Source organism: Macrobrachium nipponense, chromosome 7 (assembly GCF_015104395.2).
Source record: "Macrobrachium nipponense isolate FS-2020 chromosome 7, ASM1510439v2, whole genome shotgun sequence".
Classification (NCBI taxonomy): Eukaryota; Metazoa; Arthropoda; class Malacostraca; order Decapoda; family Palaemonidae; genus Macrobrachium; species Macrobrachium nipponense.
Genome location: NC_061109.1, coordinates 58,367,558 through 58,385,655, shown reverse-complemented (window position 1 = coordinate 58,385,655; position 18,098 = coordinate 58,367,558). Strand labels below are relative to the sequence as shown.

General features: G+C 38.2%; 1 protein-coding gene across 2 annotated transcripts in view; it reads left to right on the top strand.

Moving 5' to 3' along the window:
- The window catches only part of LOC135217253 (GTP-binding protein 1-like), a 108,904-nt gene extending 93,646 nt beyond the window's left edge, over window positions 1-15,258 (top strand). For both annotated transcript variants that reach the window (XM_064252982.1, XM_064252983.1), the window contains 2 exons: window positions 7,999-8,090; window positions 10,071-15,258. In XM_064252982.1, coding sequence (XP_064109052.1) covers window positions 7,999-8,090; window positions 10,071-10,269 — 291 coding nt within the window. In that variant the 3' untranslated portion in view covers window positions 10,270-15,258. The remainder of the gene's footprint in view (window positions 1-7,998; window positions 8,091-10,070) is intronic.
- Window positions 15,259-18,098: the final 2,840 nt, after the last annotated feature.

The window sequence follows — 18,098 nt, the reverse complement described above, 5'->3', positions numbered from 1 at the left end:
GACGTGGGCGCTGGAACGGAACCCCATTGTTAAACGAAAAGTACCTGTACTTTGAGGGTAGAACCATATCTGGCACCTCCTCCTCCAGGTTACGCAGTTCTCTCTCCCCCAGCTACTTATGAATGGCCCTAAAGACCATCACTGCTGGACCTCCCAGCTGTGGTGTTGGTGTCCCCGGTCCCTGCTGTCCTGGAGCCTGCTCTGAGGAAGCTGATGAAGAAGTCGAAGAAGAAGCAAAAGGTGTTGTCGTCTTCCTCCTTGTCTTCGTCTTTGTCATTGTCGTCTGCCACTTCCACTTCTTCCGAGGCTTCCCTACCAAAGAAGAAGAAGGCTGTTTTCTCTCATAAGAAGTCTCGTTCTGGGACTTCTAAGGGTCTGTTTCACTGCTCTGGTGAGACAGGTAGGCCTTCTGCTGGTTCTCCTGTTCCTTCGGGAACGGGAACTGCCGCATTGCCCCTAGCAACGCGTGGGGTGGGGACTATAGAAGTTCAAGCTTTGGCTCGTACTTCTGCACCTAGTCCGAAAGGTTCTGCCTCTAGAATTGGGACCATCTCGGGCTCTCGTTCGCAAGTTTCCCTGAGTGCATGCACACCTACCGATGAGTGTGCAGCTAGAGTTGGTGATGCTGAGTCTGCTCGCTGTCACGATTCAGGCATGGTGTGGAGGGAAGGGGTGAGTTGCTCAGGTGACTCATGCCTTGCTGATGATCGCTCGGCTCCTAGGGGTGACGTGACGGTCTTGCGGGACTGTACATGCGGCGAGACCGGTAGGAGGTTCCCTGTTCAGTCTTCTCGAGAGGTTTCGGTCTCTTTGATTACTGAGAGTCGTCGTGAGGACGGTACTCGCTCTTGTCATGCAGGTGGATGTTATCCTTCGCCCGATTGTCGGTCACGCTCTTTTCCTGACGTGCGTGAGCATTGTTATGGTTCTCGGGGGAGTGTTTCTCCACAAGGAGAGCACTCCTGTAGACCTACGAATCGATCATCGCCGTGGTTTGGTGATCGTTCTCTGTGGGCCAACCTGGTTTTAGGAGGAGGGACACTGTCTTGACTCATGTAGCCAGGTCTGCGGACCCAAAGTCGGCATTGGGTTTAAGGAACGGACCATTGCTGGGTTCCTCCTCTCTCTTCCCTAGAGAGAGAGGGTGGACGCTGTGGTAGACAAGCGTAGAGCTGAAGACAGCGATCGCCTTGTCCACCAGGCAGTTGCTAAGACATCCGGGCTGTCTCATGCAACTGCGGCTAGGCCCTTGAGCCAAGCTAGCTCTTCCTCTGCCTCCAAGAAGACTCCTCCTTCGAAGGGGGTGTGAGGAAAGACCCAACCTTCTTCCTTTGCTTCGAAAGGGGAACAACAACCCCCCTTCTCTCGTGGGAAGGGAGGCAAGTGAAAGAAGAGAGGGAAACACTAGGGACAGCATTCTCCCCCAGCTGCTGCCATTGGTGGTGGGGTGCCTGGCGAGCCATTGACCAACATGGCAGCACTGGAGCCGAGACTTGGGTGGTGGATGTCCTTTGGGAGGGATATCTTTTGCCCTTCGAGTCGAGGCCACCTCTCACTGAAAATCCGGTCCAACTACGAACTTACATCCCTGGTTCTGCCAAGGATCTGGCTTTCAAGGAAGAGGTGCAATCAATGCTGGGCAAGGGAGCTGTGGAAGTCGCATGAGATCCGTCACCAGGGTTCTACAGCAGGCTTTAACTGGTGGAGAAGGCTACGGGGGCCTGGAGACCGGTGATAGATCTGTCTCCCTTGAGCTGATTCGTTCGCCAGACTCGGGTCTCGATGGAGACGGCCTACTCTGTGCTTGCCTGTATCAGGGAGAACGACTTCATGCTTTTGGCTGACCTGAAGGATGTGTATTTTCAGATACCCATCCATCAGTCCTCCAGGAAGTACCATTGCTTTATCCTCAAGGGACAGTGTTCCAATTCAAGGCCCATAGTTTTGGACTTTCGACCTCCCCTCAGGTGTTCACCTTGGTGTTGGCTTGGGCCTACTTGGTCGGGATACATCTGTTGAGGTATTTTGATGACTGGCTAGTCCTCTTGAGGTCGCTGTCACAGTTGCTACAGGACAGGGATTGGCTTCTCAATTATTGTTGCGACCTAGGGATCGTGATAAATTTCGAGAAGTCAGATCTCATTCCCAAGCAGAGGATAAAGCATCTGGGCATGCTGATCGATACGGTAGCAGCACGAGTCTTCCCCGTAGACTCAGAATCAGCAAGTTCAGGAAGGGAGCTCAACTGTTTCTGTCTCGACAGGAACAGCCAGCTCAGCTTTGGCAGGTCGTGATCAGTCACCTGTCGTCACTAGAGAAGCTAGTCCCTCACGGGCGTCTTCACCCCTGCGGTCTCTTCAGTGGAGACTAAAGGAGTGTTGGTCACAGGCTCATGATCCTCAATCCTATCTCATCCCTCTAATGGAGGAAGTGAAGAAGTATTTAACCTGATGGTTAGACGACTGGAACCTCTTGATAGGAGGGGAGTTGCACACTCCCCCTCCAGACATGCCTCTGTTCTTGGACGCATCGAACGAAGGTTGGGGCGCACAGCTGGAGGAGTTGCTGACTGCAGGAGTGTGGAATCAACACGACAAGCACCTTCACATCAACATTCTGGAACTCAGGGCGGCTTTCTTAGCCCTCCAAGAGTTCTGGGATCGAGTGATGGGACACGCCATGGTGTTGATGAGGGACAACACCACGGTAGTGGCTTATGTCAACAAACCGGGGGGGCTAGTGTCTCTTCTGTTGCATCAGTTGACAGTGCAGGTGCACGAATGGGCTGCAGCGCACTCTGTAGAGCTGTCGGCCAGATACATTCAAGGCAAGGAGAATGTAGTGGCAGACAACCTCAGTCACCAGAATCGGGTGATTAGGACAGAGTAGTCCCTACACCCAGACGTGGCGGAAAGGTTGTTCGACCTGTGGGGGCGTCCAGTGGTAGACCTGTTCACTACCCACCACAACAGAAAACTTCTGGTTTTCTTCTCCACGGTGCTTGACCAATGAGCAGCTGCAGAGGACACGTACCAACATCCGTGGGACAACCTCGAAGTTTACACCTTTCCCCTGTTCTGTCTGATTTGCAGGGTGATCAGCAGAGTGCTAGTCACCAGCAATCTTTTGATGATTCTGGTGGCTCCCGATCTGTTGGCTCTTCTCTCTGAGGCACCGCACGAGATTCCCCTGTGGCACAACCTTCTGTGTCAACCACAAGTAGAGCGGTACCACTCAGCAGTACAGTCCCTGTGTTGTCACGGCTGGCGGTTATCCACCATTTTGTGCGAGGGAGAGGATTTCCTCGCCGAGCAGCAACAGAGATGGCAAGATACTTCAGACAGTCCTCTACAGCAGTGTTCCAGGGAAAGTGGTCTGTCTTCTGTGGTTGGTGTCATGGACGGGGTATCTTTCTGCTCAGGGCCACTCTTCAACAGATCGCAGATTTCCTAGTCGCTCTTCGCCGAGAGAAGCTCCTCTCTGTCTCTGAAGTTAAAGGCTATAGGTTCACCTTGGCCCTGGTCCTGAAACTGCACGCTTACTTTAAAAGATTAAAAGTTCATTTTTGGCTCCTTTTTTTGTCATTGCCTGAAGTTTAGTATGCAACCATCAGAAATGAAAAAAATATCATTATCATATATAAATATTGGGATATGTGACAGAGCGAAAAAAAATTTCATATATAATTGTATACAAATCGCGCTGTGAGCAAAACGGTTAAAGCTAACGAGTTAATTTTTTTTCGTTGTATTGTAAACTAAATTGCGATCATTTTGGTTTATAACACATTGTAAAACGATCAAGGCAACACAGAGAAAATATTATCACAAAATGATGCATGAATTCATAATGAGCGGACATAAAAAAAAAGATGTTTTCAAAAATTCACCATAAATCAAAATATTGTATTAGAGACTTCCCATTTTTTGCAAAATGAAGGTAATTGATTGAATATTACTAGTCTGTAAAAGCTACAACCATGGGTTGTTTTTTTATTGTATTCTACATGAAATTGCGCACATTTTCATATATAAAACTTTATGTAACGGCTAATTTAGAATGGTGCAAACATTACGACAATCGGACAAAAAAATCTATGATTTTTTTGGAAGAGTTACCGCACGGACATAAGGAAAAAGTTTATTTCATAAATTCACCATAAATCGAAATATTGCGTTAGAGACTTCCAATTTATTGCAAAATAAAGGTAAATATTTGAATATTACTAGAATGTAATAGTTTTAGCTTACAATTGCGTTTTTTTACCATTTCGGTCGAGTCAAAGTTGACTGAAGGTTGAAATTTTGGCATTTATCGTTATTTATATGAAAATATTTCAAAACTGATAAAAGCTACAACCATGGGTTGTTTATTGTTGTATTCTACATGAAATTGCACACATTTTCATATATAAAACTTTATGTAACGGCTACTTTAAATGGTGCAAACATTACGACAATCGGACAAAAAAATGTCTGATTTTTTTCGGAAGAGTTACCGCGCGGACGTAAGGAAAGAGTTATCGCGCGGACGTAAGGAAAATGTTTTTTTTTCATAAATTCACCATAAATCAAAATCTTGTGCTAGAGACTTTCAGTTTGTTGCAAAATAAAGATAAATGATTGAATATTACTAGAATGTAAGAGTTTTAGCTTACAATTGCTTTTTTTTACCATTTCGGTCGAGTCAAACTTGACCGAAGGTTGAAATTTTGCCACTTATCGTTATTTATATGAAAATATTTCAAAACTGATAATAGCTACAACCATGGGTGGTTTTATTGTTGTATTCTACATGAAATTGCGCACATTTCCATATATAAAACTTTATGTAACGGCTAATTTAAAATGGTGCAAACATTACGACAATCGGACGAAAAAATGTCTGATTTTTTTCGGAAGAGTTACCGCGCGGACGTAAGGAAAAAGTTTTTTTCATAAATTCACCATAAATCGAAATATTGTGCTAGAGACTTCCAATTTGTTGCAAAATGAAGGTAGATGATTGACTATTACTAGAATATAAGAGTTTTAGCTTACAATTGCGTTTTTCGACCATTTTGGTAGAGTCAAAGTTGACCGAAGGTTGAAATTTTGGGACATCGTTATTTATATGAAAATATTTCAAAACTGATAAAAGCTACAACCATGGGTTGTTTTTTGTTGTATTCTACATGAAATTGCACACATTTTCATATATAATACTTTATGTAACAGCTAATATGAAATGGTGCAAAAATTATGTCAAAGTGACGAAATAATTTCTGAGATGTGTCGCTGATGCTTTTTAGTGCGAGGAGAAAGAAATTTGCGCTTGCATGCCCGGGTAACGATTGTAAACAAAACAACGCCTTGATCCGTGACCTCCCAGCATCCCCCAAGGCGCGTGATTCAAAGTTTTCGCATAGTAGGCCTATAACTATTTTTCCGCGAATTTTTAAAAAAACTTTTATATCGACGTATATACGTCCAATCGGCACCCAACAGACAATTTATATAGACGTTTAATACGTCTAATCGGCGTTAAAGGGTTAAGGAGTTTGACTTGTGAACCTTACGAGCCTCTCTGAGATTGTCAGACAGAGATCTGACCCTCAATACCGTCTTTTTGCTGGCCCTGGTATCAGCGCAGAGAGTAGGCGAGCTTCATGGTCTGTCTTATAATAATTAAACACTCGAGGGGATGGGGATCCCTTACGCTCACTTTCCTCCCTGATGGTAGTGAAGACTGAGAATCCTTCGGTCCCTGACACTAGATTTGAGTCCTTTATGATCCCCTCCCTAGAGGACTTTTGTGGCAATGACCTAGATGAGATGCTACTTTGTCCCATTATAGTGCTATGGTGCTATCTGAAGAGAACTTGTAATTTCTGGCTTGAGTGTCAACGCCTCTTCATTAGCACAGGGGTGACCAAGAAAGAGGTCTTAGAACACTATCTCTTTTTGGCTTCGTGAGATGATCAGGAAGGCGTACTCCTCCGAAGGGAGGTTTGACATTGGTATCTTTCGTTCGAGAGCCCACGAAATCAGAGGTATTGGTCCTACCCTTGTGTTCCAAAAGAACCTGTCAGTTTGACAGGTATTGAAGGCAGGGGTTTGGTCCAACCAGACCACGTTCACCTCCTCCTACCTTTGTGATGTAGCTCATAGGTCTTTGGATAACCTTTTCCTTGGGACCTGTGGTGGCTGCTCAACAAGTTGTGTAGCTTACCCAGCTCCTCTAACTGGACAAGGTTGCATCTTGCCTTGTGTAACTGTATGAATGGGTGTGAATGAGTGTGTGACTGGCTTCTCTTCCTCCTTCATTCTCCTCGCTTCCTATGGGCAGGGAGCTGCAGTCATCACATGCTGGAATGGCGTCGATGCAGGTAAGCTATATTACTGAGCTCCATTCTATCCCCTTTCATTAAGGTATAGAAGCATGTATCCATCCCTTCCTAACAAGGGAGGAAGAGGACATTAGCTCGAGACAAACCCAATACTCGTATAATTGTTTTCTTGCTTCTGACTATAAGTGAGGTCCTTTACATGCCCACCTCATGCCACCCCTCAATCTGTTCTTGGGTCTTAAGCAAAGTATAGAATGTTTAAGTCCAGTTGGGCGGGACTTCCAACTATTGGACAAGCAGTTACTGCCTAACTACCTTGTTGTTATTCTTTTACGACCGAAAGTACAGTGGACCCCCTGTATTCGCGTTCTCCAGATTCGCGGACTCACACATTCGCGGATTTCTCTCAGGAACGTTTCCCTGCATTATTCGCGGAAAATTCGCGCATTCGCGGTATTTTTCTATGGTAAATATCCACAAATTCCTGGTTTTTTTGATGAATTTCATCATAAAATGCACTTTTTGTGATAAAACTATTAAAAAACCATGTATGAAAATTTTTAGTGGGTTTTTCTTGAGTTTTAACTAACAAAATAGGCTGTTTTTAGCATTTTTATAGGGGTTCCAAACATTCGCGGGTTCTAACTATTCACAGGGGGGTCTGGTACGCGTCCCCCGCAAATACGGGGGGACCACTGTAATTCCTTATGGAAAGGACCTCAGGTTTGTATAGTTAAGAAAAATACAATTTACGTAAAAAAAATTGTGATTTTTTTTCTCTTTTGCATCTTACATCTCAAGAATTGTTGTAATTTTTCAAGTGGATTCCTAAGTTTGCATACCACCAGTTCCTGCTGTAGGATGAATGTATTTAATTATGCATTCATTCATGTGCCCCACTTATAGATATTTCATACTTTTCTGTGGTCGCATTCTTGTTATATATTTAAATTTGTTGCCATGTATCATGGTTACAAGCAGTTACTAAGGATTACATCTGGAACTAGTTAATGTGGATTGGAGTGGCAAGGCTTTAATGGAGTTAAATATATTTTATTCCAGCCTGTGTTATTGTCTTTTTTTATGATGATTTCCTATAGACTGCTATAAGAAATATCTGATAAGCCTTAGATCTGCATGAATGCATGAAATTTTTTTTATATTCGTGAATCATTAATTCCTTCAGACTTCGATGTTTCATGAATGTTCTTGTTAATTTGTGTGATGGTATCTAATTCGTTTATTTTCCATGTGAACAGTTTGAGAGGAAATTTTTTCTATCAAGACAATGGTATTTTTGGTCATTGTTTGTAATTGGATGTAGAGCATGAAAACTAACATTTATAATACTGTCTTTTGTTAAACACATGAATTTAATTTTCATGCTCAAGTACTTCTGTTGTAAATTACATTCACATTTCCGTTGAAATGTTCTTTTAGTGTATTATTCAGCTAATTCATGTAGTAGAGAGAATAGCATTTAAGAATATATAGGGCAACAGTGTCTCTCTGCCAAGGATATGAAGTATTGCTTTATATAGCATAAACATTGTTCATGTCTTTAATGTTAGTGAAAAAGATTAATTCTTTATGACCAGAAATTTTAGTGTTTTTTGCTGTGCTGTCATGAATCATAACGAGTTACTGATGATCCTTCTACTGTATTGTAGGCGGGGGGTGCAGATGGGAGCACGGTGCAGCACCCAGGGGGCGGTTATGGGGGCAGTAAGAAACAGCGTAGTCGACGAGGGGGTAAACACAGGTTTGTGTCCCTGTCTGTTTAATGATTTACTTAGCATCCCACAGTAGAACATAGTTTTCTTTTAATGGACTAATTACGAGTATGTATGTGCTATACTTGGGGTTTTATTAAATATAGCGCTCTGGATCTTGGACAGACTTGTGTAGAGCATATCACAGGGACTATAAGGCCACAAATCACCGAAGACTTGGACGCTTGTAAGTGTAATCCTCATTATAAATTGGTGAGTGCCCTGAAGGCTATATTAAAATGCTCTTTACGCAATCATTGATAAGGTTTGAAATGTAATCAGGGGTTAAGATCATATTGGTACTGCTTTTGAAAATTATGAGAGGAATTCATTGCTCAGAAACTACCTCATTACTGAGATAGTGGCAAAATTTCTCAAGTTATGTTAATGAATGTTATAGTATCAGTGGGAAAATTGCTCATATTTTGTTGATACTATTACAGTATCGTAGGGCTTAAAATGTTTCAGTTTATCCATTTTAGTACTGTTGGATAACAAAATCCAAACTTTGTGAATTTGGACATGTTTCTATTACTTTTACTGCCTCACTGTCCTGACAGTAAAACTGCTTTTGATTAATGGTTTGAAATTAAATATTTTAAAAGAATCTTTTATTTTAGGGTTCCTTTCTAATGCTGATGTAGCTGAGAGCCTCTTAAGTTCCCTTAGATAACCAGCAGTGTTTCTCACACTCCTGTGATGAAAATATACTCAAAAGGCTTAACTCACAATCCTCAGTAATGCCCCCATCAGGGCAGTTATGTCTGTATTTGATGCTTGCGATGGTATGGGCTTGTATAATTGCTGGTTGAGCACTGTAGATGTATTAGTGAAAGCTGTTTCAGAATTCTCAGTTGATTTTCATTTTAGGTATGTCTAGGTTATTTATCTGGTAATGGACTTTCTAAATGTTAATAAAACATTATAAGCTACAAGGGTGGATGATATCTCAAAGTACAGTCCTTCATAAAGTATGTATTGAAACCTGGTGTTGAGTGTAAGAAATGTTGAAGTATTTGAAGGCTAGAAGTGTGAATAGAGAAAAGAGGATATAAAATAAATTCAGACAAAATTGAACTTATGGAAACCATAGAGAAAAGCACAGCCTAGAAAGGAGTCATGTTGATGATGTGTGAAGTCAGTACTCATAGATTTTTGGTGCAATCTACAAGAACAGGAAATGGGGAAGAGAGGGAGAAAAAGCATAGTGTTGTTGCGAAAAAACTATTTTTGGAAAAGGTAAAACATTTCTATTACCATAGGATAGAGTTACTATACTGTATTCAGAAATGAAAGGGACAGTTTCTTCAAACACATCACAACAGCCTCATAATAAATTGTTTGTGCTCCTTAATAAGGATATTTTTTGTGGGGTCTTATTGTGATAAAACTTCTTGGTTTCTTAACTGATAAGTATAAAATCCATGCATATCATAGTGTTGAAAGTGTATTGCGCAATTAAGAGGCTTCAATTTTTCTATTTTCCCCAGGGGGCCACTGATCATTGATTGGTGGTAAAACTCGTAACATTTGCTTTTTTGGAAAATTCAGCTTTAGCAAATACATTTACATTTACATTAATCCCTCATTTAGGTTACATTACATGTAAATTCCTAAAAGTACTCATCTACACTGCGCTTAAAAAAATTTATACGTACATCATTGAATGTCTTAAACCAGTTTAATTTACATGTCAATAGGGCAATAATGTTAGTGTTCCATCATGACTGGATTAATTCGTGAATTGCAGCATGATAAGTTCATTTTTTTTATGAGTGACTAATATAGGCTGTTTATATCACTCATTATTTGCACTTAGAATGTAACGGATATAGTTTCAAGACTAATAATGCAACTTAGTGAACACTAAAATAGAAACTAATTGTGGTTTTAATGTTTAATATCAGGAAAGTTGGAATCTCCTGTTATCGATTGCCATCACAGTAATTGATATTTTTTCTGTATTTCAGATCTAGAGGGAATAACAATGCTGCAGTTGGCAATGCTGGATTGCAGAATCCCACTTCCCAAGTTGCAGCAGTATCTCCTCCAGCTTCAGGAGTACCTCCTGTTGTTAGTGGTACTTCAGTTCCAAATTCTGCAGTGGGGACTCAGCCAATGCCAGAGAGCTGCAAATCGCCACGCACTGCAGCTCAAGTGTCTGTGTGAACCCTCCCATGACTGTGAAAGGTATTGAAAATTTATGTCTGGCTAAAGTCAAAGAAATAATATTTTTCTTTCGTATTTAAAGCACAGCATTGCACAGCAAAATGTGTATAGTACACTGAAATTTGTCTTGGAAAACTGTCCACTCTAGGTCCATTTTCAATTGAATCTAATTCTTTGTTTCGTCAAGTTTGTCACCTAAGGCCTTTGTTTCTGATGAGTCACAGTTGTTACCTGATTTTTGAAGAGGATCGTATTTGCTTTCTGTTGCTTGCCACTTGTACTTCATTGATGTTGAACGAGACTATGGAATATCAAGATGATTGTTAAGATGGTTTTTGGCATTTTACAGAACATGTACAGTTTCGATTTCCTAGATACATACAGTATGTAAAAGTTGGCTGAAAGAGTGATGTCTTTTAATAAATTCTTTATGCAGTGAATGTATGAACGTCTCAGTGCATTGTCAAATTGATCATAATTTTTTAAGTTCTTACTTTAGATATTTTTACCTAAGTATTGTGAAAGTTTTAGGTTTGCTGCAGTTTTGTGTCAGGTTCCTGTGACAATCTTATGTGGTTTCTAAGTGACAGCACTTCAGAGAGTAAGTTGAGGGTCATTTAAATGAAAAACAGTTTTCATTTTAAACTTCAGTACAGTATATGGTTTATGTTATTTTTTATTTTCAGATTTCTTTGATTTATTGTTTAACTTTTCCTATCTTGTAGGAACACTTTCTATAATTTATTATTATTATTTATGTAATTTTTTTCATTTCAAGTGAAATGAAGTCAAGCTGTTTGATGTCATCTGATAAAGATTTTAGTTATTAATTCATATTGCCTTTGCTTTTCATATCATCCATCATTAAAGTTTGTATGAATGATTCATCTATATTAGAGTGCCAAGAAAACCATGAAGTTATTATCCTGTGCAAAGCAGATTTAGGAATGCCATTAGAGTCAAGTTTTGAATGATGTTATATTCTATAATATATTGTTTAAATTAATTGGCTTTGTGCATAGCACTCAGAGGATACATTTTGTGATTTTGACTTAAAGTTTTCATTTCCTTTCTGATACATATTTCATTTAATGTTACTTCACTTTAGGCCACTGTGATGACTGCTTCTTAGGATATGAAATACAATATGGGTGTCCATTTGCCCGGAACAATACTTGATGCTTTAAAGATACCCATGGAAGGATTTTTTCTGGTCTTTGGAAGATTCCCTTCCAATGATATTGATAAATATAAAATTATCCATTGATAAATAGAGTTTCATTGGAATTACAGACATTCTTATACTAGTTCGAAGTTAGACTGCCTTCTACTGGTCAAGAAGGTTTGACTGTCTTCTGATTGATATGGCTGATGCTTAACCAGTTGAACTTGAAGATTTCAGTTTTTCCATTGACTCATGTTTTAGATTACGAATTTGTGCTTGTCAGTTATGTCGTAGCATATTAAATGCTAACTAAGATTCTTGGTTTTGTCATGTTTTGGAAGTTGGTCCATCATCATCCAGGAGAAACTTTAATTATCAACATCTTACCTTTTTAGTGGAAACAAAAAGTAATGGGTATTTCTGACATTTGTGAATGGTATTGCCTATGTTTTTTATTACTACGTATTGTTTATTACTATACGTATTGAGGTGGCTGAGAATGTAACAAAACATTGTTTCTTCTAATTAACTGAACCTAACTACTGTATGTTAATTATTCAAAGGGATATTAATTCTGTCAAACTCCTGTATTCTTGTCATGATTATGTTGTTTACAAGAGAATGGAAGAAATTTGCAAAAGTAAAAGTCATTTAGGTAAAAATGGTCCATTAAGGCTCCTTTATTGTTTGTTAGTGTGATTCATCCTTCATGTAACTCTGGCATAAAACTGCCAAGTAGTGGAGAGCTTGTTTGTTTAGGTACCTTGCTAGAAAGTGTGTCCGCCAACTGCTTAGTGATTTTTTAGCATTACGGTACTTACGTAGCAGAAAGAACCAATAACTAATGCAATTTATTTCTGGTTTTAGGTATACGTTATTTACCTCATTTAAGTCGTAAATGATCTAAGATGTCTGTCTGAAATTCTTTCCTTATCGAGTCATATTCCTTTTTCTATTGTGTTCTACCAGAGGTAGGTGGTGGGAATGTAGTGAACATCTTTTTTAGTTTTCAGAGTTGTTAGGAGTGGTGCTTAGAGAACATGGAAATAAAAATACATTAGCTAATATGGATTCCAGCCTTTTGTAAATGTTTTAGATCACTCTTTCCTTGTGTAGGCAGACAAAACATTATTTCTCCTAGTTCTTCTTTGTCCAGTGCTCTTTCTGCATGATCTCTCAGGAGGTTTAGGTCTTCTTCTGCCCCTTTCTTCATGATTGCCTGGGTTGTCCTCCTTCAAATTGTTGTCCTGCTATTGCTTTTTTGAGCAAGGACATAACCATGTCAACTTTTAAGATATTAACTTTTTTTTTTGAGCCTCATGACTTTCATCTAATTTTTGGATTTTGATCATCATTAAATAGTCTCAGAAGGAAGTTTGGTTCTGATTTGGTTAAAATAAATTTACAATAGCTATTCTTTGCTTGACTTTAGTTCTAGTTTTGCTTTGTTTTTCTCATTGATTTATAATCATATGGACATTTTCATTGATACAGTTAATAGTTGTTCCATATATTTGGTTTAACTTCTAATTTCTGAGCCATTGATTTATAATCATATCCACATTTTCATTATATTTTGTTTAACTTCTACTAATTTCTGAGCCATTGATTCATGACATTATACCTCTTTGCATGGTTATGTGAAGGGTAAGTTAGAGCAAATCTGTTCAGTTGATGTATTCTAATCAATTATTATTTCAGTGCATTATTACAGTTGCAATTATGTTTTTTCACTTTTGAATCCTATGAAAATATATGCAGGAAGATGATGATATGCTTAGTATGAATCACACAACAGTTTATGTGTGATTATAGTATGTCTGTTACATCAACATCAAGTAACCTAGTACACACACAAGTCTTGTGGTGGCTAAGTCTGTTGCTGGTATATGGAAGGCAGTAATTACCTATCTAATATCTGTCATACTGGTATGATGAGTACTCTGGAATGTTTTGTAGAATGGTTTTGATGGTGATTGAGTGGTGATTAAGATGCCCTTTTTCATCTGATTAATAAATACCTCAGTATAATATTCCTGAGATTTTTACATTTTGGAATTCATTTGTTATTCACCAGAGATAAGGACATGTAATTTTTGAAAAGTATCTGATATTTTATCACAATGTTAATTATAAAATATTTTTAAACATTATTGTAAAAGTATTTAAGAAAGAAGATTGTGATCTAGATATTATCGTTGTATCTCGCTGCATTTGGCAATTATATTGGGTAAGAATTTTTATAAATAATTTTTGATAACTTGTTTCTTTCAGCTTCTACCATTCATGCAGTCATGAATCTTTTTTGAACTCTTTTGGTAGATCGTTATGTCAAAAAATTACCTGAACTTGTGGAGAGTTTTAGTAGAAATTTGAAATGTCAGAATGCAAGTGCATGTAGTTTGTTTTGATTTTCTTGTTAATCATTAAATAGCGTCAAATTTTGTTTCAAGGTACCAGGCATTGCTTGCAGTAACAGAATCCCAAAATATGTTGGAGAATTTAATTGTTGCCTAATTTCAGTGATAAATCTTGTTATTGCATATTTCATTTTAGTCACATCAAATTGACAAGTTGTGAGTTTTTCTTTTATCAAATGTTTCTCACTTTAGGTCTTACCAGACAGCAGAGTTGTCTTGTATTATTTTGATAATTGTTCTGATTGACACATGTGTATAACACTGTTGTTAAAATTTTGCATGATTTAATTGAAGCAGTTGTAATCTGAGTTGAAGATTGAAACTCAGTGGTCATATCAAGTTACTTGATAATAATTAAATTATTTGATATAATTTTTTCGTAAACTTAAATGAAAAAATAAGGTCCTCAGTAGTATGTATGTATGTACGTTTATTGCTATATACAGGAAGCTTTTGCCAACTTGATCATTGGCCTCTTCACAACTGATCAAGTTGGCAAAAGCCCTCTGTATATATGTATTAATATACATACATACTATTGCAGACTTTATTTTGCAATATTAAATTATATTTGTGCAATATTTTTCACATGATTGTAGTTTATATCTGTTATATTCCTTTTTTTTGTACTATTTGTTTTAAGTCTCCTTTTTTCCTCATGTTTTCACAGAGCCAATCTTTATTATGTTTGAAAGCCTTTATTTCATTGGGCCTTTGGTGGAATTAGTTAGTGTTTATCATTGCTTAAGTGACTTGAAATTGATTTGAAATTTAGAACTGTGTGTGCCAGTTGCAAGTTCACAAAATAAAAGCCAGACGTCATTAATGTTGCTCTTGTTTCAACACATTGCTGTGCTTCTTGTATATTGTAAAGCGGAGCGAATGTTTTGTCTCACAGAATTTACAGTCTAACACTAGATTATCAAAGATCTCATTAATCTAAATTGCACTGTTGTACAATGAATAAAAAAAAACACTTTTTGAAGGTGAGACCTAATGAAAGGTCCTTTTATTTCTTCTTCTACCTGATGTACCATTATCAGACACGCATCAAGTGTCCCAGGCCACATCACTTCCCTGTATTTTTAGATACAGAGGTAAAGTAAATGATTTATTGATGCTGCAGTGAGAAAGGTGTGTTGCTAAGAGAATAGACAATTTTTTTTTTCGAGTTTGGTAGGGCTATAGATCTTTTGGAATCAGAATTTCAAGCTTTTTTTTTTTTGGAATATTTAAGGGTTTTGTAAAAGCAAGAAAGATATGAACTGTTAAGGGCACTCATGCCTAAAACTGGCTAGGATTGGTATTTATTTTATCCGAGTGAATATTTTACCTTTTTATCTAGGCATAGGGATTGCAACTTATGGTTGTATGATGTGATAAAATTAAATATTTTAAAATTTTCATTGTCTTTTATTATCCATTTTCTAAAATGTCATTTGAGTTTTCATGCAAGTTTGATTATATTCGCAGGAAGTGTGCAGCCATATAATTTACAAGAGATATCATTTTGAAGTATGCATACTTTACAAGAGATGTTAGTTTGAAGTTTGCAAATTTGCATGAAGTTGAGATTGATCATCTCTGAAGAGGTTTAATGTTATTCAGGAACTTTGTTAGATATATAAGCAATAAGTGATATAAGGTATCCAAGTTTTCTTGGAGTTGACATTGACATGGAAATCTTGAGCTGCTGAAGAAGATCATAATTTTGTCATCCTAGGAGACGAAGAGTCTGAGATAACGTGTCGGCAAGATTACGCCAATCAAATTGAAAGGTAAGTAAAAGGAAGAAATGCTAATTATTGAGTCAAGTCAGTTTGACCTTGATTTCCATCCATGGAAGCCTGGTGGGTTATTCTTCACCCTTAAGGCATTTATCCATAAGGGTAATAGTTGCCCATTTTAAACCTTTTTCAAGGTCAGATTCAACCAAAATAGTATTGGTTTTACTTAGTTTAATTATTTATATATATATTTACATATATGCTCTTAGTATTTTTCATTTCATTTTTTATTCATGTTATTTATACATGTCTATCAATATTTTTCCATTTTAGTTTATATTAAATTTCTTAATATCGTTCATGATGAATGGAACCTTCAAATAATTCTGTTTAGATTCATCATATCATTCCATAATCTACCTGGCAGAGTCCAGAGGTCCATATCTGACCAGTCATATCCTTTAACACCCTGCTGCTCTTATGGGCTTCTTATAAGCAAGGACCTACCAGTGCTGCCATATAGCCCACTTAATATAAAACCAGCCTCTTTTAAATCTTTTTGGAACTTTTAGCACTGAAAAAAGTTTGGTCAATTTTGTTGACTAAGGTTATTCTTAGGATGTTTGTTTTGGTCGTTCCCGTATTTTATTCCATTATTATTTGTCTGCATAGATTCATGTGGATAATAATTGTAATTTTGATAATAGAATTACATTAGATAATGATTGGTAGGGATTGATTCCTAAGGAATCTGATCCCCATCAGGAACATCCAAACAAATGCTGTAGTCAACATATTTATTCCATTAGAACTTTTTGGCTTCAAAACACTAATCCATTTTCGACCTAAAATAGAGTCAAAATGTCAAAGCATAAAATGGTATAGTAGTAAAGTACATATCAAAGAAAGGTCACACGTGAATAAAATATATATTTTTTATAAACTTTTACCATCAATAAAAACACACTACTCAGAAAAGAAGAGTAGTGTGTTTTTATTGATGGTAACGAAGTTTATATAAAAACAAGTATTTTATTCTCGAGTGTGACCTTTATTTGATTTGTACGTTGTTAGTATAAAATTTTATGTTTTGGTGTATTGCCTCTTATTTTAGGTCGAAAATGGATTAGTGCATTGAAGCCAAACCGTCCCAATGGAATAAAAATGTAGTGCTTGTTTGGGTGTTCCTGATTTATAATAATAATAATAATTTCAAATGGAGATAGGGCACAATTGTTATTGATTTACCAACTATTTTTGGTATGAGTTTTTCACGACAACTTCGATACTTATCTTTTGATTTACGTTTTACTCAGCCTGAATCATTCTCTCTCTCTCTCTCTCTCTCTCTCTCTCTCTCTCTCTCTCTCTCTCTCTCTCAGTCAAAGACTGTATAACTCGATGATTTATTGATAACTGTGATCAATCAAGTGATGTAAAGTAGTAATACAATAAATCATATAAACATCCAGTTGTTCCATTATCATTTAAAAATTCCCTGTGATAATGTCGAAACGCACACGTGCACATCAACCAATGCCTCCTTTGTTACGTACAATGTCGGAAATGACACAATTCTCTCTCTCTCTCTCTCTCTCTCTCTCTCTCTCTCTCTCTCTCTCTCTCTCTCTCTCTCATTCACAAACACACATGCGCATATCAATCAATTCCTCCTTTGTTATGTACAATGTCTGAAATGACATATCTCTCTCTCACACGTGCACATCAATCAATGCCTCCTTTGTTACGTACAATGTCGGAAATGACATAATTCTCTCTCTCTCTCTCTCTCTCTCTCTCTCTCTCACACACACACACACACACACACAACATGCGCACATCAATCAATTCCTCCTTTGTTATGTACAATGTCTGAAATGACATTCTCTCTCTCTCTCTCTCTCTCTCTCTCTCTCTCTCTCTCTCTCATCAGTCAGTTGCTCCTCGCTTACTTACAGTGTTGCGTACAATATTGGAAATAACATTTATCATGAGTTTCTCTCTCTCTCTCTCTCTCTCTCTCTCTCTCTCTCTCTCTCTCAATACATCATATTCCATTACTTTGCATGCTCATCAACACATTTATGAGAGAGAGAGAGAGAGACCCAGCCGGGGTATGTATGTATGTATATATGATACATATTCTGACGTGGATGCTGACTTTTGAAGCCGGTTGTGTTAGTCAACCATTTCATAGGAGAAGGAGGAGGAGGGGGGCGGGAAGAGCCAAGGGGAGGGGGCTATTAAGACCATAATTAGCCGTTTAGTGCACCCGAGAAAAACTCATAAAAATGGCGTCAGGGGACATGCAACCTGGTCATATAGGAGAGAAGGACCGCGATGGGAGAAGGCCTTTTGGGGAGAGTTTTGTGTTGTTGGGTGGGTGGGGGGGCGGTTGTGTTTGGGGATGTTAGGGAGTTAGGAGGGGTAGGATGTTTCTGGGTCTTCTCGTCCTCCTGCTCTCCTCGATGTCTTTGGAAAAGTACCTCCACTCCCTCTTTTTCTTTTCTCTCTCTC